Source organism: Hippocampus zosterae, chromosome 15, assembly GCF_025434085.1.
Source record: "Hippocampus zosterae strain Florida chromosome 15, ASM2543408v3, whole genome shotgun sequence".
Classification (NCBI taxonomy): domain Eukaryota; kingdom Metazoa; phylum Chordata; class Actinopteri; order Syngnathiformes; family Syngnathidae; genus Hippocampus; species Hippocampus zosterae.
This window is the reverse complement of record NC_067465.1, coordinates 14,141,672-14,169,071: the sequence shown is the minus strand read 5'-3', so window position 1 is coordinate 14,169,071 and position 27,400 is coordinate 14,141,672. Positions and strand designations below refer to the sequence as shown.

Genomic DNA, 27,400 nt, shown 5'->3' with positions numbered 1-27,400 from the left:
AGGTCCACCATGGACGTAAATAATTATACCAGCTCAAAAGTCACTTTTCCCTCTACTTTTATTGCAAATGACAGCAGCTTCTTTCGTGGTACAACTTGACAACACATTCCGAGTGACGAGTAGACGGCATCTGTAAAGCTGACGTATGGATATTTTGAAAAGGAATTTGGGTTTTAGAATATATACAGTATTATACTATTATTAGTGGTGGAAATTAACTTGCATATACAGCTCTGGAAAAAATAAAAAGGAAAAAAAAAAACCCACAGCCTTTTCTTCCTGAAAATAAGTGCTCAAAATGGCAATATTTGTATTTGGTGATTTATGCAGTCGGAATAAAACCAAATTGTTCAATATACTCAAACATAAACTTCTAAATTGCAAAATCTGACAAATGTGACTTAATCAGTAGTGTCTTACTATTTTCCAGAGCTGTGTATAAGCCTCATTCGAATACCCCTTTTAGACTGTGGATACTTTCTGCAGTTCAGTGAAGAAACACCTCAGGCCACCACATGAGGAAGTAATAAATTAAGGTTTGACTACACCATGGTGACCATTGTACTTTCGCTGCTGTTGAGTTGGGCAGAAGTGTTGTCTGCCCCAAGTTTCCATGGAGACTTGGTGAAAATGTGTTGCAGTTGTCCAATTTTACCTGGCAACAATCATCCCAAGGCAGCTCTGTTGCTTCACCCTCGAGCTGGCTGAAATAAATGTCTATTTTGGTCAACTTTCTCAATAAATTGTGGTTTTGGTGTGGTTCCATATTATTCATTTTAGAACAGAAAGTTGATGTAAAAAATCTTTTTAAAAAGGTAGTTTACCCAATTTGTTTTACAAGTGTAGTCCTCTACCAGTGAAATGAGCGCAGTCGGTAGTGCGTGGGAGAAAAGAGCAGCTTTGGAAATTGTGTTTCCGGGACGATTGGCCTGCGTGGAGCTGCTCGCGTGACGGGAGGAGTGGATTGATTGGCAGCTGATGTTGAGCCGGGAGACCCTGAAGGATTTAAGGCGGGCAGAAGTCGGCAAAGTAAGGATGCTGCAAGGCTTCTTCCGCGGAGATCCTCTGGACCGGGTTACATTTCAAAAGGTTCTGTGTGGGAGGACAGAAAAAATGGTCAACTAGGGGTCAAAGATTTTCCACTAAGTGCCACATATGGGAAAATGGCGAGACGGGGGGTTACTTCACCTTATATATGTAAGATTCTAAAATTAATTCAAAAATTGTTACTGCATGCTGATCAGTTAAAATATATTCATAGCTACATACAACATACTGTAAATAAATAAAAAGTGCAACATATTTATATTAAAAAAAGCAAAAGAATTGACTAATTCTCAATCAGGTAACATTTACCGTAACTTGTTCCATTTTATATTTTCATAAGTTCAGGATTTTTAACAAATACTTTTGACGTGGGCTCCCTGTAATTTTACAATGCGCCTCACGTCACTAAAAAAATAAGCAGTGGGTCCTCAAATGGACCCTGTCCAGACTTTGGACCCCTCCGTCATTCTGCAGAATGTCGTGTCTCATACCTGGAGTAGGTCTCGACCTGTGCTACTGAGTTTGGGCACCACGTTGACCAGTGAGGTGGTGGCTGGATACAAAGGATATGGCTGCAAAGACAGGAAGTTCGTCTTTGGCAGTGTGCTCACATCACACATGTCACGTGATTAAATGTGGTACCTTGTAGTCTGGAAGCTTGGTCATGGTCTGCCACTGCTCTTCTGTCGGCGTGCCCAACAACGTGTCAGTCAAGCGGTTAAAGAAAACCAAACAAAAGCTGGATTCATGCCACATGGCTCAAGTGAACAAATTTGGGATTTTTTTGCTCAAATTTTGCATTATGGAAATTCGGAACTGGGCATTTGGACTTCCAGTGTAAATGCACACTAAAATCTGTAATCCAAACTTCATCAACACGCCGAGAAAAAGATATCTGAAGATTCTTTTCAACTGGTCGTCCACGTCATTCCCGGGAAATAAAGGCCTTCCGGCGTTAGCGAGCTCTGAATCCAAAAGCATGTCAGACAAATGATACCAGACAAACGAGGAGTCTGTATTAAATATTACGTCTTTACAAATGGTAACGTTCAACTTTCATTGATAGTCATCACACAATGTTAATTGCTGGGCTTGTTGTTTCTGATATTGCATTTGCTAACCTTAGTAAGCTGCAAAACATTAGAGGGGGAAAAAAACCCCAACATGAGTCAGTGCTGTCCTACACTCATAGCATAATCGCTTTGACAACAATTTACTATTTATACATCTTTTTACAATGTCATTCAAAAAGTAACATTGTTTCGTTACTGATGGTTCAACTGCGATGTTGTACCTAATGAAGAGTCTAATGAGTGTGCGTGCGGCTCCACTGAGAATTCTACCTGCAAATATGCAGCCAGCAGACCACATGTCAATGGAGGTAGAATAAAGTTTAGCACCAAACAGCACATCTGGGGGTCGGTACCACAATGTCACCACCTGCACACACAAACGCACAATGTGATCAATCATGCAGAGAAAAATATAAAGTTCATTCCGAATGGAATCTCCTCTCTTATGTAGTCAGCATCACATTCGACTGATGCTTCTCCCCCTCGCGTTTTCATGTCAACTGCCTGCGGTGGTGTGTAGAGCCTTTGACATTTTACTGAGAGTGAGTGCAGTCAAGTGCAGCAGAGAGAGCAAAGACATTAAATCACAAAAAGCTTCCATTTTCACTGCTGCTGAAAGGGGCGCAAGGTGTTTCAATTCGTCAAAAAAAATGTAGAGTACATAATAGAGAAACACGACACGGTATGAGGTGATTTTTAAAGCGTTTTTTTTTGGTGGGGGGTGTTGAAGTGCCTTTGTACACTTATAAGTGTACAAACACACTTACAAGGTGGTGGGAAGTTGTGCCAAGGAAGCAACTGTGGACTTCTTAACCACAAGGCACACATGCTGAGCACTATGCCACTGCACTGCCAGGAAATCTTCACATTATTAATTAAAAGTGCAGATGGACACAACCTAAATCCTATGTACTCGATTGCTTTTCTTCTAGCATAAGCGGTGCAAATGCTCTCATGGGTAACGTAAATGAACAAGATCAAACATTTTAACAGCCCCTCACTTCCAATTGTCATTGCTCCAAAGTGTGGTCACCTCAACGAGTGTCACATTGGCTCAAGTTCTTCCCCTCCAGCATATACATCACCATCTCCACCACTGTTGCCAGCTCATGAGATTGCCTTGCTGAGCACTGACGTTACCTGAGAACCACCAGAGGCATCTGAGAGACACCTGCCTTTCTTCAACATCGATCCGTGGCAACAAAACTTTTAGAAAAGCGGCTCATCGGGACTGACACGAGGCCACTAATAACAGCGGGTATGTCCCTCAAATAGTGGCCTCGTAGAGACAACGTGTCTCCATAAACGGCTCAGCCAATTGAATCAACCCCCCACCTCAAATAAACACCTCTTTTGGGGCTATAAATACCTGTTACGGATTGACATCATGATCGACATCAGTCTTTCTTAAATAGGGGGGCACGTGTTTTTCTGCGCTAGATTAAATTCGAATACACTACAGTAAGTGGCAGTGGCACTGCCAATGGCAGAGTGTGCGCAGGAAATTGGATTTTTATTTATGTATTTATTTATTTATTTGCACCAAGCCCATGTACACACTGCACAGAGCAGATATGAAGTGCAGTGAACAAACACTTAAGACACGACAGGGAAAAATAATTGAACACTGATGAAAATAAAGGCAGCTATATTAAAAGACAATGTTAAGAACTATATTTCTTTTTTGTTGTTACTGTTGTTTTCTGTTAATAAGGACACAGTGTTATGAAGGGGTGTACTTTATATTTTATAGACAAATGATTCCACAGACACTTCTAATTTGTTCATTTTTGTCACGAGCCATTTATGATTAAGACAAGTTAAAACATTTTAAATGTTTTATTTTCTAAATATAATTTATACACGTTTATTGGATTAGTCTGTTTAATTTATTGCACTAATTATAATCTCTCATGGAAAATTCATATTCCACTGTTCTATATATTTTTGATGCAAACCCCGCAGAGAATGAATGAAAATATATTTGTATTTATTATAAATATAGTAAAAACACAAATCTCATACCACTAATAAAACAGCTGGCACTCTCTGCAGTTGAATTCATAAATGACCCCGGTGAGTTATTGAAGAAATTGAGTATTTTTCTCATGGCAGTTTTACAATTGGGAACTAAAGGCACGTCTGACATATGGCCAGTAAGATCATAGGAAATTGCCCTTCTATTCATGCAACATATATATTGGTATACATTTGTATTTCTTTAAAATGTTCAATGTTTTGTTGTTGTTTTTTTTTTATGTATCAAAAATACTCGTGGTGTCAGCACTTTATCAGTCCTCATACTGGTGTCGGTATGAAAAAGTGTTCTCGAACATCCCTAATTTCAAAATGTCTGCACTGTGTGAGAGTGCTTCGTTCAAATCAACATATTTTATTGATGAACTGCTATATAGTGCAGAGGGCTGTTCTGAACATATTTCTTTAAAATGTTCAATGTTTTGTTGTTGTTTTTTTTTTTTTTTTATGTATCAAAAATACTCGTGGTGTCAGCACTTTATCGGTCCTCATACGGGTGTCGGTCTGAAAAAGTGTTCTCGAACATCCCCAATTTCAAAATGTCTACACTGTGTGAGAGTGCTTCGTTCAAATCAACATATTTTATTGATGAACTGCTATATAGTACAGAGGGCTGTTGTGAACATACATGGCCACATCCACATCTTTTAATGATTACAGCGGGTTGCGCGTTCAACATTAAGCTAGTTAGCAATTAGCATGTCGTGCGTGAGCTCACCTCGGCTGAATAACACCTAACAGGAATCCCGAATGCTCGAGCAAGCCCGAAATCAGCCAGCTTCAACTCTCCGTTCTGTAAACGCAAACTTCAATGAAACGCATGTATCATATTATACGTATGTGTGATCCGAGGTTCACTCACCCTGTTGATGAGGAGATTCTGCGGCTTAAGATCTCTGTGAAGGACATTGCGACTGTGACAGAAAGCCAGCCCTTTCAACAGCTGGAACATGAACGACTGCAAAGAAGCAGAAAGACATTGGCACGTGCTGTGACGCTGATTAACGCTGTGTGACACTGTTCTGACTTTTTGGTCTCAAATGTCACAATCGGGATACGCGTCAAACGGCGAGCAGGTTGTTTCAAGTGTTCTGTCAATGTAAGCACAGCCAGATCAGATGTTTCTTGAAATGTGCATTGAATAGGAAAATTTAAAAAAAAGATATTTAGGTATGAAATTGGAATTGGGCACTTGGATATGCAGTATAAAACCACCCACAAATCTGATTTCTTACCTTTACTGTTTCAGGGTCTAAATCTCCATTGCAACTGTCAAAGTACTTCTTTAGATCCTGTGCATTGAAAAAAGGTAATTATTAGCTCAAGTGTCTGCAAGTGGTCAGATGCAAGTTTGTCTGACCTGGTCACAATATTCAAAGACCAACGTTAGCTTCTTGTCGCTGTGCAACACGTCGTGCAGCCTGCAAAGGACAGAATTAGCCATTCAAATTACAAATAAAAATGTATGTAGAATTTGCATGTGCATTGAAATGTAGAAAACAATGTGAAATTTTGGATACTTTTTCAAGACGGTTAGTTTAAAGTGATTGAGTAGTATAAAGTTACTGTTTTGAAGGCTTGAATTGGTTGAGGAAATGTGAACTTTTTTAATTTCTCCACTACTTAGGGAATGTTCTCAAAACTTCTGATTAAAAAACAAAAATCTGACCAATTTAGAGTCATTCAGTAAACGTCACTCACACCTACTGTACATTCACACCCGGGCAGTTTAGAGTCTTCAATATCTTTGTAATTATTAACTTGAGAATCTTCTCATGGTAAATTTGGAGCTTTTAAAGGAGGTTGACCCTTTGGGATTATTTTTATTATATTATTTTTGGTGGAATGTCTGAATTCAGTGAGAAATTGTAAATAAGACACAAACGAGTTAAATTTCTCAGTTAATATAGGAATTTTGTCATGGAAAATTGGAATAAAAACCAAATTTGTTGTTAAAGTTATTTAGTTACATAATTTAAGGGCTTTTTTTCTCTCTTCAGAAATTTGAAGTTGAAGTCAAAATTAGGATACACTGATACTATACTACAACACTGCTACCACTTTACCCGCCTAATGCATATTGTATGCATTCCATCCAGGTGAAGTCAGAGAAATATTAGCCATGTGGAGCTACTTGAAGGTAAACAATAAACACGGATGACAACACTTTATTAGCCGATTGTTGGATGTTAAAATGTCAGTAATGACACCAATCCATCCTTATCCTCACAAGGGTCGTGGGGGATGCTGGAGCCTATCCCAGCCGTCTTCGGGCAGCAAGAGGGGGAGACCCTGAACTGGTGGCCAGCCAATCGCAGAGTAATGGCAGGTGTTATTTTAAAATAAACTGTTAAATATGAGTGAAGCCTATGCCACGCTAAAGAAAAGGGTCTCTTCAGCATTCACACATTTATGATTCTCAAAGACACTCATATGCTACGGATATCATGAACCTCATGCGCTGACCTGACTATATTTTTATGCTTGAGCTCCTTCAGCAGGCAGATTTCTCTCAGAGCAGAGCTTGGCACGCCCTGTAGGGGGTGGAAAGCGGTTAGCCATCACCGTGCTAGAGACTAGTATGCATAATAATTCAAACACACACCTCGTCGTCATCGTCCAAACGGACTCGTTTCAGGGCCACTATTTCGTGGGTGTCTCTGTTTTTAGCCTTGAACACAGTCCCGTATGTACCTGTGGAATTATTTAGGAAAAAAACAACCCCCCCCCAAAAAAAAAAATAGCTCAGATTGAATGGCACTATGAATATGCGAGCTAGTTAGATCATCTCCTAAACGCTAACAAGATGGAGGCCGACACACACATATATATATATACTATTTATATATTATTCATGGACACGTTTACATAGACCTCCCGATCACTAAATATACAACCAGAGCAAGCAAAGGACGTAAAATTGAAGCTAAGATCAGCTAATCCATAAGCTAAATAAATGTCTCAACAACAAATAGCTGATACAGCAGCGAGTATATATTTCCCGAAAAAAAGCTTACCCTCGCCGATTTTTTCGAGTTTCTCATATTTCTGCATGGTCACCCTATTTTAGCCAGCTGATAGGTAGCCAACGGAACAGCCCTATGACCAAGCCCCGAATTTAGTTGGGGGTTGGGGGGCTGTTATGATTGCTAGCGTTAGCTTCACGCTAGCAAAATTTTGCTGCTCCGTAGCGCTCTGACAGTGGAGTTTGTTGCCCCCCCCCTACAGACCAACTCTTGTATTACAACGCTTGTCAAAACAAGTCATGCAGTTCTAATGATATACAGTAACGCATAGAGTATTAAAAACATCGTATTTTAACAATTTAAAAGATACATTTGCCAAAAATAAAAAGACACACATTGTCACAATTTCATTAAAACATTTTATTCATAAATCATGTAGACTAAGCTTTGGATTGAGGTAAACAATTTAAGAAATCTTAAAGACATCATAGTAGTGTGTTTTCCCCCACATCTGGTCCAGTTACCTAACTTTAATTAAAAACAACAACTTCTTATCGTTTATAAATCATTTGACTGAGGTAATGTAAAATTAAAGTCCATCCATCCATTTTCGAATCCACTTATCCTCACGAGGGTCACGGGCACGATGGAGCCTATTCCAGGTGTCTTTGGACAGTAGACAGGGTACACCCTGAACTGGTTGCCAGCCTATCGCAGGGCACAACGTAGACGAACAACCATTCGTGCTCACATTAACAGCTAGGGACAATTTGGAGTGTTCCATTAACTTACGTGTATGTTTTTGGAATGTGGGAGGAAACCGGAATACCGGGAGAAAACCCACGCATGCATGGTGAGAACATGCAAACTGCACACAGGGAGGCCGGAGCCGGAATCGAACCCTGCACCTCTACAATGTGAGGCCAGTCGACCATGTCGCCCTATAATTAACATTTATAAACAGATTGAGTACGGTTCATTTCTGTCCCTCTGCTCTTTGCCTTCGGATCAGGTCGCAATACAGTCCGCCTCGGCCCAGCAGTTCCGTGTGAGTTCCAGCCTTAAGAAGTTTTTACAAATTATAGTCAGACGACTGAAACATCGGCATAGTTTAGTGAACAACAATGACTTGACTGCAGACAATTTTTTCACCAATTCATGCTGAAAACATTCGGCCATACTCACTTCTATAATGCGCCCGTTGCTCATGACGCAGATGAGGTCAGCCGACTGTATGGTGCTCAGGCGGTGGGCGATGATGAGCACAGTACGGCCCCGGGTGGCCAGGTCCAGAGCCTCCTGAACCACACGTTCCGACTCAGCATCTAAGGCGCTGGTGGCCTCGTCCAGCACCAGGATGCTCGGATTCTTAATGAGGGCCCGGGCGATCGCGACACGCTGTTTCTGGCCTCCTGATAATGTCACACCACGTTCGCCTGTAATGTAAAGGGGATACATTATGAAGAAATTTAATGGCTTGTATAAAGATAATACGGTCTATGGAATGCATACCCACTCATTTAGTGCAAAGTTAAACAACCAAGTGAATCTTTTGCCTGCCTCTTCCTGACAATGTGCCGGTGAGTGAGTAGTTATTTAAATAATTTACCACATGACTATCTAGCCTGGGTTAAAATCCTGAGCCACTTTCAAGTTACGTCTTCAGTCCGGCCACCAGACTACACACAATCTGACATATTGTAATTAAAAGATGCCCACATCACTTGTTGAAATGTCCTTGACGACCATGTCAGAGCAAAATGGTAAGCAGAGCTGCATTGAGCAAGCTGACATGAGAACAAAAGGGGACATGTTATTATTAAGATCTCGTACCGAGCACGGTGTTGTAGCCATCTGGGAAACTGGTAATGAAGCGGTGAGCATTGGCTTGCCTGGCAGCCTCAAAGACTTCGGCGTCGGTGGCCTCGGGCTTCCCGAAGCGGATGTTCTCCATGATAGACGTTCCAAACAAAACAGGCTCCTGCAGAGGAGAACGTGACACAGTTCAAATGAAACTCATTATGTGAGGTCATTGTAACAATTGTCTTTCGCCATTAAGTGGTCATGTACAAATACAAACTCACTTAAGGTGGGGCACACAGGCATTGATAACTGAGCCTAATTTTATGATTTTTTTCTCTCTATTAATTAGTTAGCAAAGACCCAATAATTTTTCCCAATGGATAAAAAAAGGCACCTAATTAAAGAGACATTTATTCATTCAGTAATTGGGCATCTGCGAGCATGGAGGTCCCTATGTATGCCTTTTTTACTACAAAATTTGAATAAAAGATAATTTTCTTTTACTTGATTGATAAATCCAATAACTTGTCCCCTGAGCCAGCAAAGATCAAGGGTTCGAATGTCGAGTCCGTCCAACATTACCACCCCACTCGTCGGGTCATAGAAACGCTCCAATAAAGCTGCTACTGTGGACTTGCCTGAAATGAATAATACATCATGCACATTATTGTACAGTTTGCATCAACCTGTCTCATTATATTGTTCATTATGAAATTACCTCCTCCAGATTCCCCGACAATGGCAATTGTTTTGCTAGGTGGCAATGTTAGGTTGAACCTGTCCAAAATTATATGGCCTGGTCGTGTTGGATAGCTACAAATATAAAATCACAAAAAATAAAAACAGACCCCAAATGGTACAATTTAAAGTTTCTGTTCACAAAATGTCCAAATGAAGGCTACAACCTGAATGAAATGTTGAGAAAATCAACTCTTCCTGCCAGAGAATGATACGGGATGCGTCCCCCGCCGGAAAGAGGAATGGTAGGCTTCAACGACAAATATTCAAAAACACGAGCACCAGCGCTTGTTCCTCTCACCATCTGAAGAGAACAGGTGGAAGCAACGAGAGCAAACCAAAGCCAACAAGCTACTTATCCTGCATTTTACTAGATTTGACTTACTTGCCCAAAAAGTATAGAGATACTGGCTAAGGACCTAATAATTGCCACAAAAAAAGGTTAAAGTCGCTCTGATTGAAGGCATATTCATCAAATGAGATGCATCCTTTACCTCTGCACCGTCTGGGAAGCAACCAAGAAGGACATGAGGTCTCCAGGTGACATTTCATTGCTCGAAATGAGAGTTCCCCCAGCAAAAATAGTTCCCAGAACAATGCCTGCATTGACATATTAAAAAAAAAAAATATTGCGACAAACTTATATTATTTTTTCAGTGGTGAAAATGAAGACTCACAGTTGAGGGCAATGTTTGAAAGTCCCTGGAAGACAGCAATTCCAGTCCCAAGATTTTCATTCATTTCACAAGACTTTTCAACTTCATATGCGTACAACCTGGGAGATAACATGGTGGAAATGGAAGAATTTTATCTGAACACATCTCACAGCTTTGAGTACATCAAGTCAAACACGTTTCACTTACTGTAGCTCCCGCTCCTCCATGGCAAAGGCTTTCACTGTCCGTACATTACCTAGAGCCTCATCCGCCACTCCGGTGGCTTTAGCAACCTTTGTGGTAACACACAATAGTTGCGATCCATTTCTCATCTGATTTACACAAGACATATGCGACTATGGCTGGATTTACACTCCAGGTCCAAGTGCCTCATTCCACTCATGCTGCCATGACGCATTTTAAAATTGTGCCACTTGAGAGCAAAGGGAAAAAAGGAAATGGGTGACACTTGAACCATGCAGTGTTAATCCAGTCTGTTTAAGAAGTGGAGAACCTGTTCTTGAGCCAAACGGGAAAGTCTGCGGAGGAATGAGCCGATGAGAGCCCCTGCCAATACTAGACAGGGGAGCACCACCACGGTCAAGCCTGTGAGTTTTGGAGAGATGATGTAAAGCGACACAAAGCATCCGACTGTCTGTGTGATACTCCGCAGACCCTGAAATCATCAGCAAAATCCACAAATTAGAAATGCCAAAGGCAACTTTCACCAGTTTCAAATACTGCATTTCTTGATAGTGTGGCCTCCACGCTAATGTACGCTGCACCCTAATTACACGGCAGGAGCATCAGCTGATGCACAGATGCCAAACTCAAAGCACGGGGGCCACAACATCATTTTAAGTGGCACACGAAGGGAAGTCATGAGCACTGACTTCATGTCTCTTGCTAAATACAAAATTGCAAATCCCAATTTTGGTCCTCTGAGGGAAACTAAAATTTTTGGAATGTGGGAGGAAACCGGAGCACCCGGAGAAAACCCACGCAGGCCCGGGGAGAACATGCAAACTCCACACAGGGAGGCCGGAGCTGGAATCGAACCCGGTATCTCTGCACTGTGAAGCCGACGTGCTAACCACTGGACTACCGGGCCGCCCACTGTTCAATAGGCAATACTATTTTATTGGTATTGACTTTATTTCAATTGCTTTAGCTCACCCAACACCCTAATGAAGACAAACACTCGAGAAAATGGGTGAATGTATTAATGAGTACATGCACTCTTGGATCACTGGTACTCTCTGCAGTTCAGTAAGGAGAGACCATGCCACCATATGGGAAACAAGGTAATTTTTACATTGTACCTGAGAGATGACCAACTTAAAAGAAGACTTGAACTCCTGAATGTCAGCTGTTAAGCGATTCACCAGTTGTCCAGTTTTGTTAGCGTCAAAGAACGCCACGTCTTGCCTGAGAGACAAAAAGTATCTCAATGATGGGACAGGTGGTTTAAGTAAAAGGACACTTAGGAATAAACACCTCAGTAGTGACGCAAAAAGGGTTTTCCTCATGTCGGCTGCCACCCTTTCTCCGATCCTTGAGAGCAGGATGATGTAGCCGCTTGTTAACAAGCCCTGTCGTACATTTCCAGTTCTTAAAGCAATTACAGAAGTGTCATATGTGGATCATTTGTTCTAAATGTTTACGTACTTGGATGCCGTACAGTCCAAGCAATTTAAAAGCAGGTCCTCTTATTTCACTGATATAATTCCCAGTTTGTTCTATCAGGTAGCGTGCCACGACATTCACCAGCTCCCCCAGCATTAGAGGGATTTGAATGTTTAAAATGGCTGCACCAAAAGCCAGCTGGAAAGAAAACAATACAGTAAATTGATTATAACGCCATAAATGTTTCATTCGATTTACGTGCACTGGCTTACCACGACAGCACATGTGACCGCAAACAGCTGAGGCTTCACAAACTCCCACAGAATGTGCCATTTGAACTCTGGATTTTTGTTCACAGTCTCTACTGGGATGTTGTTGTTCACATCTTCCTTGCAGTACGCGGTGTGGCAAAACAGTCGCCCAGACACCGTAAGCACAGCTGGCGTGAAGATGAACCTCAGTGTCACACCAGAGCGTTTGGATGCTTTCGTGGCTGACTGTCGCAGAGCTCTATGAGCCAAGCTCCACAAGCGACTGACGACATTCCCATGTTGACGTGAGACGCACAAACCATTGGATCCCAAAGATGAATGCAATCTGTATACAAAATGAAATGTTAGGGCCCCCAAAATAGCCATACATTGTCTATAGGAATTGTCCCAATAAACTGAGAAGCTGATTAGCAGCTGCTAATGAAATAATAATTATTTTTGGCTATATGCCAAATATTTGTACTGTAGATCACTACGTATATACAAAACTACAACATAATAAAATAATTTTTACAAGTACAATTAAGTGGAACCTCAACCATATGCTAATTCTTCAGTGATTATTATTCTATTAGTAGTTCTTCATAAATTGTAATTAACTGAACAATTTCTAGTAGTTTCTTTATTATATTGTATTGTTAATATTGGCTTACTTTTACACACTGGCCTTAATTGATAATTACTTCACTTAAAATTGACGAAAAGCAAAATGAGACAACTGACTGGATGTTCGACTGGATGACTATAATTTACTTCTATTTTCAATTAGTTATTACAATTTTATATATCAAATTTGCACCATACATAATAATTTCAATCTTGTAACAATTATAACGAACAAAAACTAATTACATTGGACGTTTAAATAAAATAAAGAAGCAACGTACATACAAGCCTATTATCGACTAAGCAAATCTGGTTGAAGGAGCAACAAGCATTAAGCTGTCATAAGACCATGCTAGGGGGTCACATTACCCTACCGTGAATATTTCCATAAACCAGCCGTTTTATTACACTGCAGATGTAGCGACAGTGACTTCACTGGTGCAGAAAAGCTTACTCGCCACCAATACCACATGTTAACGCCTATCTTTATAAAAACGAACACAAATTAGTTCATTATCTTGAGGCTACAAGCGCGCCGCCATATTGAATTCACCCAGAATGCACTTCTCATGATAGGCGGAGAGGTTATTTTTTAACCTTTTTAGTATCGGGCAATTCCTCACACACACAATTATATTACGTTTCTAAATTAAATGATGTGTCTTTTAATTTATTTTGGATTTCCCGAAACAACATGACATGGAAATCGCACAACCTTTCGTGAAAACTACAACAGTATAACGGAAGTTGTCACGTCCGAAACCTGTAGTGACGTTTGTTTGTGCAAGACAAAAACAGTGTGAACACACGTAATGTATGTTGTATTTTTGGAAGAGAACTGGCGGAACTTGAAGATTGGTCGATGCAACAAACGCCTTCGGATTGAAAGAACGCGAGTCACCATTGTTTATTCGCTGAACGGAGAGAAAAAAGAGTTCGACACCAGCGGATGGACGGAGCGAGTCGGGAACAAAACAAACGGTGCACTCTGCCTGACCACGCTCGACTGGCTGAATCATTCCCACACTACCCGACTACTTCACACTCGCCGCGGGGCCGTTTTATTGTGTACGGTTGGCGTATCACAACAAGAACATTAACGGAATACTCCTCGGGGAGATTTTGAGTGTTACGTCACAAGCTATCGTAAGTTGCCACGCTAAAGTAGCTTGTAGCTAGGCTGACTTGGAGTTTTCGAGTCGGTCTCTGAAGAATGTAGCCACGCTTTTGAAGGTCTTCATTTTGCACGGTGACACATAGTAGCTTCCTCTTCAGTGAGTTGAACGACTGAGTGGAGAATGTGAAGCACAACCATGGCCAACTTGGAAGCCTACCGGGAGTATCAGAGAATTGAGGACCTGGAGGAGGACTCTCCACCCGGGGAGGAGGACTTGCTGCTCCATGTGCCTGAAGGCCTGAAAGGTAAACAAACTAAATAATGTGGCGTACCAGCTTTAAAAATCTCGCAGCGATGCTCTTTCCTTATCCTCTCATAATATTCCCCGACATTTGTGTTGCAGATTCATGGCACCACATCAAGAACTTGGATAACTTCTTCACTCGAATATCCTGGTCTGTTTTTCTGTGACGTGTGCTATTGCATTGAGCCTTATGGACCCATATTTACTAGTTAAGTCAGTGGAACCCCAAAGTGCAACAGAATTATTCTGTGCCACCGGATGGCTTAAGATGTTCTAATTTAAAAAATATATATATAAAGGAGACCTAACTGTAACCTTGATAGATAAATCAAGTATCAAACTTTATTGTCAAATGTGTTGTATGTAGATGAAATTTCCTCCCTCTTAAACAGACAACTGACAACAAGAGGAGCCGCTACGGGTGCCCGCGCCGCCATCAAAAGAACACTTAACATAAAATGACAAAACAATACAACACAACACATAAAACAGACAGTCGTGCCATCTTAACCACTTTTCCTCCATTCACTTTGTTGTTTGAAGCAGTAATAGATGAAAGAGGAGCAAATCAAAGTGTCAACAGTGGATCAAAGACGTAATGCAGGAATGTGCACATGTCTGCTACAAGCTAAACTAGATAGATAGATAATATTACAGATATAAAATTAAATGGATCTTTACATGCCAATTTTTAATTAAATAAAATAGAGGTCAACATTTAATTGCAGTCTGAAAGTCTAGAATGAGATGATCAATGTGCAAAATGTTGACACTTCAGAGTTTGTGTGGGGTGACATGGCATGGAGGAGGGAGGATTTCTTTTGTCAGTGGAGAAGGGCAATGACAGCTGCCTGTCACTGAAGCTGCTTTTTTGCCTGCAGGTAGTGCTCGGCAGTGGAGGCTGTTGGAGTGTTCATGATGCACAGAAAAATGTTACTGAGCAGCCAGACTCATTATTGTAGCCCATTCCGTGGCCCATTTTTTCACACATTTCCTCAGTGACTATCCCAATGTTAGCCTGATGAGCTACAGGTTTTTTTAAGCATCTATTTCCCAGAACTATGGTTATACTCCTCTGTATAGAGCTTCATATTCGTTTTTTTAAAATACTTTTCATATGAATGTGCCATGTTTTCCCTTAACCTGTGCGCGTCCACATCTATCATTTTCATCAAAAGAATGGCTTCGCCTGCATGATGCTGTCAGAGTTCTTTGAACTTGTGTGAGTATGATATATTATAAATATTTCTGCATTCCAACAGGATGCGTTGTGTATGTTCAGATGGATGCTGCTGGTTGCTTTTGTGTTCATCACGGTTAAATATGCCCCCAGGCTTCAACATGAACTCCGTCACCTGGATGAATTAAGCACTTTCAATCATTTTTAAATATTTAACACAAGCAGAACTAAAAATGCTTGGATTTATGTTGACTTTTCCAATCTATTTCAATCATACACAGCACTTGACCTCCTCTCATGTAGTGTTTATTTTCCATTCCGGCTGTCTGAGACTTTGTCTGTGCTCGACCAGTGGGGGCACATCTATTTTTAGGCCTTGTTGGGCTGTTTGTCTGAATGTGGCCACAGGTTGCGTTAATACATGGCGTTATGAACTAATAAGCGTACAGTGACAGCCCAGTGACTCATGATATTTAATACAACACTGACTGTTACAATTGATTACCCCAACAATGCGTGTTGAGTTCAGATTCTCAAATCAATATGTGTCATCTATACTGATGGTATTCCTCCATCTATTTTTACCCATATCTCTGTGCTGTATTGAATGGTATCGACATAAGTGGGGGGGTGGACAAATTTGGTCGACAATGTTTAGCCTTTGGAGTCACCTCGTTTAATTATGTCAACAAGAGGAGACACGGTTCTCCTTTGGATTTTTTTGGGGGTGGGGGGGTTGCACAGGCACATCGATGCCAAGTCTTGTGGTATTGAAGCTTTAAGTGTTCTTTTTTTGTGCTCAACAGTCAGTTTTTGTTCGTCGTCACGTTCACAACATTCTTGGTCAACTGTGTGGATTATGATGTCCTGTTCGCCAACCGTGCTGTCAATCACACGGGGCCGGGCCACAACCCGTTGGACAGAAGCAAGGTCACCATCCCCGATGCCCTTTTGCCCAGCCAGCAGTGCACTCAGATGTAAGAACGCATTTGTTAAACTACCTCTGCCATATTTTAGGACATTTTAAAGATGAATATTCTTGACTTCCATCCACTGCCCGTACTTGTGAATGAATAGTTGTTCTAGCAATGTTCTCCATTCTCTATTCTTGTTAACAATACAACATGATGTTTTATTGAGTCAAGAAAATATAACTCTTCTCTTGGACTAGAACAACATTTAACCTGAAAAAAGTCAGAATTTGTTTTCAAAGTCTGAAAACCGTGAATGCTTTTGTGGTGCATTTTCAAATTGTTGGGTACATTGTTGTCATCAGTAACTACACATTTCTAGTTTTAAACAGACTCAGACTTATAGCGAATACAAAAATTGAACTAGTCATGCTTTGTTAAAAACTTTTTTTTTTAGATAACGCAGGGTGTTGTGAGCAAGCCCGCACCCTTAGTAGAGGATAAGCGGTTCAGATAATGGGTGGATGGAAGTTAACATAAACACCACGAGGATGTCCACATTGTGGTCTTTGAAACTCATTTATTTCTGTCTTTTAAAGTCATGTTGTTCGAAGGAGGTTGTTCCCTTTATTTTAGTACCCTGTGATTGGTTTTCCTGTTGCGGCATTTAAGCGGTGATGACACTGTGAAGTTGTCGTGTTGCACCTACTGTCATTGATCCGTCTCGGTGAGGTAAAAGTGGTCAGCCGAGATGCATTTTGGCTGCAGCTGACTGCCACATGAGACTTTGCTGGCAGGCTGTGAGGAACAAGCTCTGTCCGATGTTATCATATTTTTCCGCCACAGTAGTCTGGCTTGTGCTTATTTTCAACAGCTTACACAAAGATCTAAAAAAAAAAAAGTCACGCAAAACTTCTTGGAACTCTTTGTGGGATCCACTTGTTCCTTGTCTAATTTCCCAATGAAACTTTCTTAAGTTGCATAATCATAGTTGTGTCAGGATAAGATATGTAAATAGTTGTTTTGCTCGCTGTCGCTGAAGTGCAGGTCATTTCTCTCTCGCAAAATCATAAAACAAGGATTTGTGACGGCCACTGTCCAGGACTTGTCAAGTTAATTTCAAGTATTTAAATGATAAAGCCGCAATGGCAGAAATCGACTGTTTGGCTGTGTGACAATGTCATTTTTTGTGATGCATATTTAATGATGATATATTGATATGCACCTGCTAGTTTCCACTTAGGGTCGTTGTACATGTTAAGGTTTGGTTCTTAAAAATCAGACCTCCCCTTTGAAACATTATGACTTTTTATTTGAGAGATTATAATTTTCTTAATATATTCTCCTGGCAATATGATATTTTCCCGAGACAATATGTATTTTTCATCATAACACTAGGACATAAAAAGTTATTTTTCTCTAAGTACGGTATTCCTGTTTCATTCTTATAAAATTGTGTGTGTGTGTGGGGGGGGGGGGTTACACTAAAAATGACACATTTCTGACTTTTTGCTCAACCAGACGATCCTTTTTTGTAACATTACAACTTTATCCAAAAAGATGACTTCCCCCATGATGACACATATTATTCTTGTAACATTACTACTTCTTCTCCTATACAATGTTATTCTTGTAAAATTACGACTTTTATTTAAAAAATAATCTTGTTACTACTCATTCTCATAGCATGGTAACTTTTTACTTGAAAAAAGATTTTTTCCTCCTCCATCCATTTTAGGAATATTCTTGTAGCATTATGATTTTTCACTCAAATTAATGACCCTCCCAAGCTTACTAACTTTACGACATTATTCTGCCTGCCACTTGGAAACATGTAGCTAAGATTATGCATTATCTGTAAACTGTCTTTGTTTTGTATGTCTTAATGTCTACCTTCAGCATCCAAGAGAACAGTTGGATCATATTTCTTCTCACCATGGCAGCCATCTTCTGGCTCTATCGACTCATCAAGGTCATTTGCAATGTCCTGAGCTACTGGGAAATCCGGCAGTTCTACATTAAAGCGCTGAAGATCAGAATGGTACACATGGATTCATGAGTTGAGATGTTAAAGGAGACATTCTGGTGTTTCTTTAAACAACAACTTTAAACAACTCCCACTTGGCAATGTTTGTGACATGATTCTGTCAAAATAACCAAGGAGCAAGAATTATCCTACACTTTACACATTCACTTTACATCTCTTTTGAAGACTGTAAAAGCATTTCAACTCTTCTGTTGTTGTATCCACTCCTCCTAAGTTTGCACATTTGCTAATGTGCAACTCTGAATCCTCTGCTTCATTGTCCCAGGATGAACTATGCAACTTCACATGGCAGGAAGTCCAGGACCGTCTCATCAGCCTGCAGCGAGAGCAGCAAATGTGCATCCACAAGAAAGAGCTGACAGAACTGGACATCTATCACCGCATCCTGCGCTTCAAGAACTACATGGTGGCCATGATCAACAAATCCCTGCTCCCCGTGCGAATACAGCTCCCCCTAGTGGGTGATGTTGTGTTCCTCACGCAGGGCTTAAAGTACAACTTTGAGCTCATCCTCTTCTGGGGCCCAGGCTCGCTGTTCCAGAACAAGTGGAACCTGCACCCCAAGTACAAGCGCAGCAGCAATCGGCTGGAGCTGGCGCAGCAGCTCAGCAGGGTCATCCTGATCATGGGCGTGGCCAATCTGCTGCTTTGTCCTTTCATACTGGTGTGGCAGGTGCTCTACGCATTCTTCAGTTACACAGAGATCGTCCGCCGCGAGCCCGGAAGTCTGGGCGCACGTCGCTGGTCTCTCTACGGAAGACTGTACCTGCGCCACTTCAATGAGCTGAACCACGAACTGCACGGACGCTTGGGCCGAGGCTACAAGCCCACGTCCAAATACATGAACTCCTTCACGTCGCCGCTGCTCACAGTTCTTGCTAAAAATGTTGCCTTCTTCTCGGGCTCTGTGTTGGCCGTGCTCATTGTGCTGACTGTCTACGACGAAGACGTCCTGACGGTGCAACACATTCTGACTGGCATCACCGTGCTGGGAGTGGTTATCACCATCACCAGGTGGGTTGTTTGATCCTTGTGTCCAATGCTTCTGCGTACACATTAGTAAACACCAAAATGTGTTTTGTCCGACGCAAGGTCCTTCATCCCAGACGAGCATATGGTTTGGTGCCCAGAACAGCTTTTGCAGTGCATGCTGGCCCACATCCACTATATGCCCGACCACTGGAGGGGAAGTGCTAACAAGAGTGAAACCCGTGATGAGGTGGCACAGCTGTTCCAGTACAAAGCGGTGAGTTCAAGAAACCTCGCTGGTTGAGTGCAGCCTTGTCACACTTTCTATTCAGTTGAGGATGATTTTTTTTTAAGAGTTGTCAGGTGATTCTGATCACTTGGCATACATAGGTTTAATTTCTTTCAATGTAGTGTATCACCAAATGACGACGCCCCAGCATTTGAGCCATATTTGGAGTAAAAATGTCAAACTGTAAAATTGCACTCAATTTATATCAATATGATTTGTAATTTGTATTTATATCAATACAAAACAATCAAATGACACTGCTCATGTAATGCGTTCATTTCACTCATTCCAAACTTGTTGGCAGCCATCCATCTCATGTACTGTTTTTAATCACACTAAACTGTTCTCTGCTGGGATCAGGTGTTCATCCTGGAGGAGCTGCTCAGTCCTATCATTACGCCCTTTATTCTCATCTTCCTGCTGAGGAACAAGTCTCTGGAGATCATCGACTTCTTCAGGAACTTTACGGTGGAGGTGATTGGTGTGGGAGACATCTGCTCCTTTGCACAAATGGACATCAGACGCCACGGGAATCCAACTGTAAGCAAAACTCAAGCAGTACACACAAATTTGGCAAAGTTAAGCTTTTATTCCCACCAGTTATTTGAGCCAACTTTGCAAAAGCCCAATTAATGGATGTCTCTAAAAGATCATCCGGGGCCAGGGTTTTTCCTGGCATTCCTTAGACTACCTACCTAAACTACATTATTTTAGTTGTTATAACTTTATTGATTGAGTGATTTTAGGTACTACCATCATTAATATACTTCTCATCTTAGCTGCTTTGTGAAAAGTTGTCACCTTAGGTCTTTTTAATGTGTCCAGCCTGTAGTTGGTTGATGGCTGTGTCACAAGGGAGGCAGCGTTGCCTTCTGTGTTTGGGCACAGTTGCTTTTGGCATAAATAACAGTGCATGACTTCCTCAGTATGTCTGAGCCAGGTAAATTTATTTACCTCTGCTTGTCAAAGCCCATGGCTCATGTGTTTTTTTTCTTTTAGACGAGATGGAAAGAGGAATCCAAAAATAAGGTTTCAATCACGTACACGTTGACTTTGCATTGTTATGTTCCTAATTGGAAACAGATTTATATAGCTTCGCCTCAGTGACTCGTTCTGTCTTACATTCCGACGCTCGGTATCACCAGTGTTTCAGACCAAATTTCCACCTGTTGTCACCACCATTGATTATTACATTTTAACAGGCTGTTGCATTAATTTATCTGCTGTTTCACCAGGACATGACTTTCCTCTTCGCGAGGTTTGCTGATTGCTGGTTTTCCCTAACGCTAAAAATCATAAACGTTACTGTGTAGTGATAGGAAACTTTTATTTTAATATACACGACATGCTTGGATGTGACTGCAAAGTAGTGGAAGGTGAGAGTGTAGCCAGACAGGATAGTTTGGTGGTGTGTAGAATGACTCTGGTGGAGAGAACAAAATGGTGGAAGCTGAAAAAGTACCGGTAAGTGTGTCGCATGACTTTTAGGAAGGAGTTGAGACAAGCACTAGGCGGTCAAGGATGTGCTTCCAGATGACTGGACATACAGCTAATGTGATCAGGGAGACAAGGAGGAAAGTACTTGATGTATCATCTGGAAGGAAAGTAGATAAGGATACCTGGTGGTGGAATGATCTGATTTGATCTGTTTCTTCTTCGGTAGTTGCTTTCCTGTACACTGCTACTGATATAGTGCATCCCTAGTGGCGCAACACAGCAACTGCAGTTAACATATGAAGCTGCTGCAGAGGGACATCAATCCCTCAATCAGCAGAGTTGGAGCTTTACGCTGTGTTGCAATATCAATCTGTTTGGCTGGGGGTGGCACAAAATTAACTGGAGGCGGTCACCAAACATTTTTGAACACAGGAAACCCCCCCGCGGGCAATTATGTTCTTTTTTTCCTTCCCAAAGGAGCTACTATTTGTGTTGTGTTTTTATTACAAGTCTCACAAGTCATTCACCACAAATGACAAGGAGTAGACCAGATAAGCAAACAAGCAATCAAGCTTCTATTACTGCTTGAATTATTTCTCTTATCGTTGTATTTTCCGTCAGTGTGGTTGTGCTGTGTGACCATGCTGCCTCTTACTGGTCTGGCTTGATATTACATGTATAAGCTGCTGGAGTTTCGTTGATGGTCAAATTTGTTAAGCATGTGATTTTGAGTACACCACGCATTGTAAGAGCATTAAGTACACATTATTATATTTTTACCTGCAATATGTTAGGATGTTAAAAAGCACTATGTGTGTAGACACAGTTCATTACCCCTCCACACAGTCTACACCCACAGTTACTAATGAAATATTTTAACATGTCTGATGGTTTTGCAGTGGCTGTCCGAGGGCCAGACGGAGGCGTCGGTGTACCAGCAGGCCGAGAATGGCAAGACGGAGTTGTCGCTCATGCACTTCACCATTAAGAACCCACACTGGCAGCCACCGCTGGATAGCTCGGTGTTCATCAGCCACCTGAAGGAGAAGGTGCAACATGATGCGCAAGGCGGTCCTTCCACGCAGCTCCTGCTTTCTGAGGCTCCTCTGTGTACCTCTCTGCAGTCCAACGAGTCTGCTACCAGGGTGAAAAATCCTGCAGACAAACCCAGTCCATTTCTGTGCAGCCGTTATGAATTGTTTCACCACATCGCTGTTATTGTTCCCAGCCTGAAAATCTGCTGGCCAGCGTCCTGGCGCACCCCGTTCTCACCGCGTCAGGACTACAAGGCAGAGATCACCGCTTTATCCCACCAAGTACAGCAGCATCAGCCGCCGCCAGTGTCCTGGCCTCTTTGTCCACTTCCCAGCTGCTGCACACTGGGCGGGGACACGCGCAACGCAACCAAGCTTCCTCAATACATCAAGAGAGCACCATCTACCACAGTGATCGAACCATTCTCGACAGGTACCAAACAGACCTCAAACATTGCATGATGTATAAAAGACATTGTATTATGTTTAGTTTATTTAGTTCAAAGGACAGTAACAAGAGTTAAATTATAGCCTCGTGTATGTTCACACTCACAAGATGAGAAAACTTGATCTGTAAGATAGTGCATGTTGAACAAGTCATTCTTAGCCACGGCTCCTACCTTGCCATCACGACTTATTCTTGATGCGGTGTTGTTGTTATTTTGGAACTGATTCAAATCCCAGAGCAGATTAAATTCACCCCGATGGATTCCCACTGGTTAGGGAGAGTGTATGCAAAGCCATACAGGCTAATTTTACTTTATAAACCCAAACACTCACAAGCTTAAAGCGAACGGCAATCCAATCCCAACAAATTTTTTACTCACAGAGGAAGCATTTCATCAGCAAGCTGTAGAATTGCACTTGTCAAAAAGTGCAGTGGTGTGGCGCGTGGCCACTCCCATGTTGACAATTTTGTTGAGTGAGTTTGTGCTGATTATCAGAAGCTCATGTTGGCAACACTGTTTAAACGCACGCCAGCTCTGGTTACCTTTTGTCTTTGAAATTCTGCACTCCAAATGTCGCTTGACAATGGCAGCTCTAGGAGCCCAGCTATACGCTAATTGGTGGGAGAAACTTGTTGAAGCTATAGTTATTATGTAACTAGCCCCACTGTTATGTAACAGCGGGGCAGAAGTGCGGCATGTCTCACTCGCAGATATGACGTGCCTGCTGATCTGCAGATAGCTTCAGATTTATTTGGTGGTTTAATTACACTTTATGGCTGGGCAGACACGTACTGTATGTTGTATGATCATAGAAAGGCAATTAAAAAATGAATGCTCCAGATTTGATATGTTTTGTGTTTCTATTAGTATGTCATTCAGTGATAGCCGTTTAAGAAGTAATGCGCTGCACTCGGAGTTTGCCTCAGCAGAGATGAGCCTTCACGCTATCTACCTGCATGAGGTAATTTTTCTCTTGGGTGTCACATGTTCCAATTCACTTACACAAGGGCACTTGTTCGCCTTTTACTGACACCAATCTGTCTCTTCAGCTCCACCAGCAGACGTCGCACCCGCAGAGAAGTTCAGGGCTTTGGCATAGCACGGTGCCAATGACTGAGCTGCATGGCAACACTGGTAATTTCAACACTGGTCAGGTGTTGGACTGCAAATGAGCAGAGCAGCGATGGGCATTAAATGAGAAGCTGTGTGTAGAGCAAAATCTTGAAAATGTTGGTTGAACTCTGGAAATGTCTTCTTGGATATTTCTTGAGGTCTTCACTCTATTGAGACATAAAGTGAAAACGTCTTACAGGCATGTCATAGGGTTTTGCAATGGAAAGCAAAAATACAAGAGATATTTTTGTAGTTGGTGAGTTCATTCAAACTGAAAATTTTCAGGTTACCTCGCCCACGTTGGTTCTACGCCATCTTTGGTCACACCGGTGCATCTTGGTGGGTGGCGCGAAGAAGATGAGGATGAGGAAGGTGAAGAAGAGATAAATAATGCATCTACTTTGAAACAGGACACCAGGACTCTTTGAAGTGCCTTATGACATAAGGTGTGTGCTTAATTTTTAACCATGTAGGTTCATGAACAAGTACATGAAAAATTTGCTTCTAATTTGTTAAAGGTTTGTTATCTGGTGCAGTAATGAGAAGGACCCCAATTATAAGAGAAAAAAAAACCCCACGCAGGCAAGGGCAGAAAATGCAAATGTCATACAGGAAGGTCGGCTCTCAGATTCAAACGCTGGACCTCTGCACTGTGAGGCGGGCGAGCTAATCATCCACCGTGCCGTCCTCAATACTGCATTGAAACATAAAAAAAAACATGAGCAATAATCTCAATAAGTAAATTAAAAAACATGGCTGACGATAGTAAACAAAAAATGACGAGCATTAACATGACATTATCAGTTGTAAAAAGTAGCCTTGCAAGCAAACAAAAAACACGAATAGTAAACAAAACATAGCGATGATCACAATAAATAAACAAAAAGCACGGCTGATTGTAAACACAAATTGTGCTGACACTTGTAAATGATAAAATATATCTGACTTTACTCGACCAAATACTGTCAAATAATTATAACAAGCAAACTAAAAAAAGTTTTAAAGTGGTTTGTTGTCTTTTATTTGATCTCTGTTAACTACTGTCATGTGACGGCAGAACAGCAGGAATATTTGATGGTCATATTTCATAGTTTTATTGAATGCAGCACGGGTCCATATTTTTAAAGCCAGTCAATAATGTTCGAGGGGGCCTTAGTGGTCTTTTCCCTTATTAAGACGTTCAAATATCTTAACGCTGCTTCCTGTTTTTTCCCTTCTAGTGTTTACATTTGACTTTTCACCAATGAACATTGTGGCCTTTGAAGACCTTCAGCACAGACCTTTAAACCCATCCTTTTGACACATGGACAAAACACATGAAGAAACCACTATCTTCTTCTGCACAGACATCAGGGAAGCATATATGTTTTCATTTTGTCCAGATGAACCATTTGCGTGTGTGTGTGTGTGTGTGTGTGTGTGTGTTTGTGTGCGCGCGCGCGCGCGTATGTGTTTGTGTGTTTGTGTTTGCGCGCGGCCAGGCAAACGATATGGTGTACTCACAAGACCACTGATGGGGGAAAATGCCAAAGGCTGTATGTGCACAATTCGAGTGTTTGTAGTGCACATTACAAGCATCTAGCGTAGTGTTTGGCTGCATTATTGCCACATGGGAGGATCATAGCGATTAGATCCTTGCGATGTGTAGAAAATTCATGCATATAAGTAGAATAGCACTCGATCAATGACTTTACTTGGAGTATTTTGATGCTGCTGTCTGTGTTGGGTTCACTCGCAGATGTTGTTCAGTATTATCAACTCTTTTGGAAGATATTTATTTAGTAACAGGAGGACGGACAAAATAGGATCCAAATCCATTAGAGGAAGTGGAGGTTTTCTGTGCTGTACTAAACCTGTGGCAATGTCCCAGAAAGACCACTTGAGTGGTCATGTGTGGCCACTCCCTGGTTTTATTCCGCAAAGTGAGCACTGATTTCACACTCAATCCAAGCATCTACAGGTATTTTCGATACTGCTCATAACAGTCGTGGGGGACCTTGGGGCCTAATCCCTGCTGACCTTTGGGGCGGTGGCAGGGTGCTTCCTGGGCATCACAAGGCACATGTAGACCAATAAGCATTCACACTTGCGCTCACACCCATAGACAATTTTAATAAAATTTTAATAAATAAACTCAACACGGACACTTTTGGAGTGTGGAGGAAGCTGAAGCGTCAGTGCCAGAAGAAAATCTCTGCAAGTACAGGGAGAACACAAAATTCCACACAACAAGCCCAGGATTTGAACCCTCAACTACATAACAGTGAGGCATATGTGCTTAACCACTAATATATCGTGTCACCATCCAACATTTATCATGATGAAAATATATTTCTTAACACATGAGGGTTGCTTTTACATAACCTGTTGATGCAAAAGCAGTGGAAATTTTCTGGCATATTTTTGTTTTGTTTTTTAATTAGAGTTTCTGTCTTTAAACTGTCATGAAGGCATTTTATGTAAGAATGATTTTTACTTCATTAAATATTTTAGTCAATTTCATTCAGCGAACCACAGAAAACATGCATACATCATAGAATAGACATATTCCCTGTATGCATCATTTATTCTCCATCAATTCTTGTTCATTTTCATGGAAAATTCCCCAGAATTTATTAATTCTTTTTCTATATGACCAGTTTTTGCCTCAATTGGCCTCATCAAAAGAAGGCACATATAAATGTTGTAATGGATAAGCGTTATTTATTTTCAGAAAATATTTTTCAATTTCTCTTGTCAAATTGCTTCCTCGCGTGACTAATACTTAACAGACATTGGTGTGCTCATATTGCGAGTAGCCGAAAAGAAAGATCACGTTAGGACAGTTTAACCTGAGAGATTATGTATATGTAAACACACACACGCGCATATCAAAAAGACATATGTAGACTACACACCATTGCATTATGACTTTGATTAGTTTTGAACACAGAAGTTTAGTAGCTCAAATCACAAACGCTAAACACGTTGGCGTCTTTATCTGTTTGAGGAAGAGCAAATGCTTCACGATGCTAACATGTCAGTATTTTGCACTGATGTATATTTACATATACATATAATAAGCAGAGTTTTAAGTGTACATTCATGTATGCACAGCACATGCAACACAGCTCAGAAAGGGACCTGAGCTCATCTGTTTGTATAAAACGACTCATTTTGTATCGGCCATGTTGATGATACATTGACTGTTTGCTTACATTTGTGTGTGTGTGTGTGTGTGTGTACGCATTTTACAAATCCACTTTGTAAAAGAGACTGTAGTTGTTTATATTGCTGTCACACCTCACTGCTGGTGTGCTCCTTTTTGTTTGAAGCAGTGCCTTAGCATTAAGGACTCATACTTGCTCCCTGGTCATATAGGATTTGCATCATTAACGGTAAATATTCCACAGTATCGTGCTCTTAGTCACTCTGCGTAACATCAAGGTGAAATACTGTATTTGCTCATAAAGTGGCCCCAATTAAGACAGATAATTGCTTCTCTTCAAATGAAAGCCATGCCACATGTTGTTGGCCAGTGCGGGATCCACTTGAGAAAAATAAATGCCTCCTTTAAATTTACACTGTGCCCCAATTTGTTGACAGTTGCATAATCCACCAAAGAAATACAAACCGCATCCTTCGATTGACAGCGTACTCCAATCAATGAAGAAAAAAAAATAAACATCTCCCTTAAGTAGACACCCCAACTCAAATAGCAGGTAGTCTATCATCCACTTCTGACCC

General features: G+C 41.2%; 3 protein-coding genes across 10 annotated transcripts in view; 1 reads left to right on the top strand and 2 right to left on the bottom strand.

Moving 5' to 3' along the window:
- Positions 1-13,400, bottom strand: part of abcb8 (ATP-binding cassette, sub-family B (MDR/TAP), member 8) — a 234,825-nt gene extending 221,425 nt beyond the window's left edge. For 3 of the 6 annotated variants that reach the window (XR_007967153.1, XR_007967151.1, XR_007967152.1), the window contains exons 1-16: positions 13,199-13,400; positions 12,219-12,543; positions 11,989-12,144; positions 11,818-11,912; positions 11,643-11,748; positions 10,835-10,996; positions 10,528-10,613; positions 10,342-10,439; positions 10,159-10,264; positions 10,050-10,083; positions 9,832-9,968; positions 9,645-9,739; positions 9,431-9,564; positions 8,957-9,104; positions 8,309-8,559; positions 7,912-8,183 (exon numbers count right to left, since the gene is read on the bottom strand). Coding sequence is in view for 3 of the 6 variants with exons in the window: in XM_052088459.1 (XP_051944419.1) it covers positions 8,100-8,183; positions 8,309-8,559; positions 8,957-9,104; positions 9,431-9,564; positions 9,645-9,739; positions 9,832-9,968; positions 10,050-10,083; positions 10,159-10,264; positions 10,342-10,439; positions 10,528-10,613; positions 10,835-10,996; positions 11,643-11,748; positions 11,818-11,912; positions 11,989-12,144; positions 12,219-12,543; positions 13,199-13,296 (2,115 nt within the window). In the remaining 3 variants the exon portion in view is untranslated. Of the gene's footprint in view, positions 1-7,519; positions 8,184-8,308; positions 8,560-8,956; positions 9,105-9,430; positions 9,565-9,644; positions 9,740-9,831; positions 9,969-10,049; positions 10,084-10,158; positions 10,265-10,341; positions 10,440-10,527; positions 10,614-10,834; positions 10,997-11,642; positions 11,749-11,817; positions 11,913-11,988; positions 12,145-12,218; positions 12,544-13,198 lie in introns of those variants that run through there. The other 3 variants (XM_052088459.1, XM_052088460.1, XM_052088461.1) reach the window with 3 other exon arrangements.
- cdk5 (cyclin-dependent kinase 5) lies at positions 41-7,371 on the bottom strand. 2 transcript variants are annotated; one of them, XM_052088562.1, is made up of 12 exons: positions 7,175-7,371; positions 6,763-6,851; positions 6,624-6,691; positions 5,518-5,578; positions 5,393-5,449; positions 5,020-5,115; positions 4,876-4,950; positions 2,391-2,487; positions 1,949-2,012; positions 1,690-1,756; positions 1,539-1,619; positions 41-1,092 (listed from the first exon to the last, which is right to left on the bottom strand). In XM_052088562.1, exons 1-12 carry the CDS (start codon positions 7,209-7,211, stop codon positions 1,006-1,008), a joined length of 879 nt encoding a protein of 292 aa, XP_051944522.1. In that variant the 5' UTR covers positions 7,212-7,371; the 3' UTR covers positions 41-1,005. The 2 variants fall into 2 exon arrangements, with proteins under 2 accessions (XP_051944522.1, XP_051944521.1); XM_052088561.1 differs by having other exon boundaries at positions 1,690-1,750; positions 1,943-2,012; positions 7,175-7,370.
- Positions 13,401-13,578: 178 nt separating the features above from the next.
- On the top strand, positions 13,579-27,400 carry atg9b (autophagy related 9B). Of its 2 annotated transcripts, none has more exons than XM_052088429.1 (15): positions 13,579-13,970; positions 14,100-14,246; positions 14,345-14,392; positions 15,407-15,467; positions 16,232-16,402; positions 18,236-18,377; positions 18,649-19,397; positions 19,476-19,629; positions 20,002-20,181; positions 21,978-22,223; positions 22,307-22,545; positions 23,429-23,522; positions 23,611-23,695; positions 23,960-24,120; positions 24,895-27,400. In XM_052088429.1, the coding sequence occupies exons 2-14, from the start codon at positions 14,138-14,140 to the stop codon at positions 24,100-24,102; spliced, it is 2,421 nt and encodes an 806-aa protein (XP_051944389.1). In that variant the 5' UTR covers positions 13,579-13,970; positions 14,100-14,137; the 3' UTR covers positions 24,103-24,120; positions 24,895-27,400. The 2 variants fall into 2 exon arrangements, with proteins under 2 accessions (XP_051944389.1, XP_051944390.1); XM_052088430.1 differs by having other exon boundaries at positions 14,058-14,246.

What these genes read in the sequence shown, in the direction of transcription:
- cdk5 (XM_052088562.1), bottom strand. Translation starts at nt 7,211, where the DNA reads ATGCAGAAATATGAGAAACTCGAAAAAATCGGCGAGG. An exon ending in ACTCGAAAAAATCGGCGAGG is followed by an intron (nt 6,852 to 7,174) that starts GTAAGCTTTTTT and finishes ATAATTCCACAG; the next exon opens with GTACATACGGGACTGTGTTC. An exon ending in TTAGGTGTTATTCAGCCGAG is followed by an intron (nt 2,488 to 4,875) that starts GTGAGCTCACGC and finishes TTGTGTGTGCAG; the next exon opens with GTGGTGACATTGTGGTACCG.
- atg9b (XM_052088429.1), top strand. Translation starts at nt 14,138, where the DNA reads ATGGCCAACTTGGAAGCCTACCGGGAGTATCAGAGAATTGAGGACCTG. An exon ending in AGCCAGCAGTGCACTCAGAT is followed by an intron (nt 16,403 to 18,235) that starts GTAAGAACGCAT and finishes GTCTACCTTCAG; the next exon opens with CATCCAAGAGAACAGTTGGA. An exon ending in TGAGCTGCATGGCAACACTG is followed by an intron (nt 23,696 to 23,959) that starts GTAATTTCAACA and finishes GAAAATTTTCAG; the next exon opens with GTTACCTCGCCCACGTTGGT.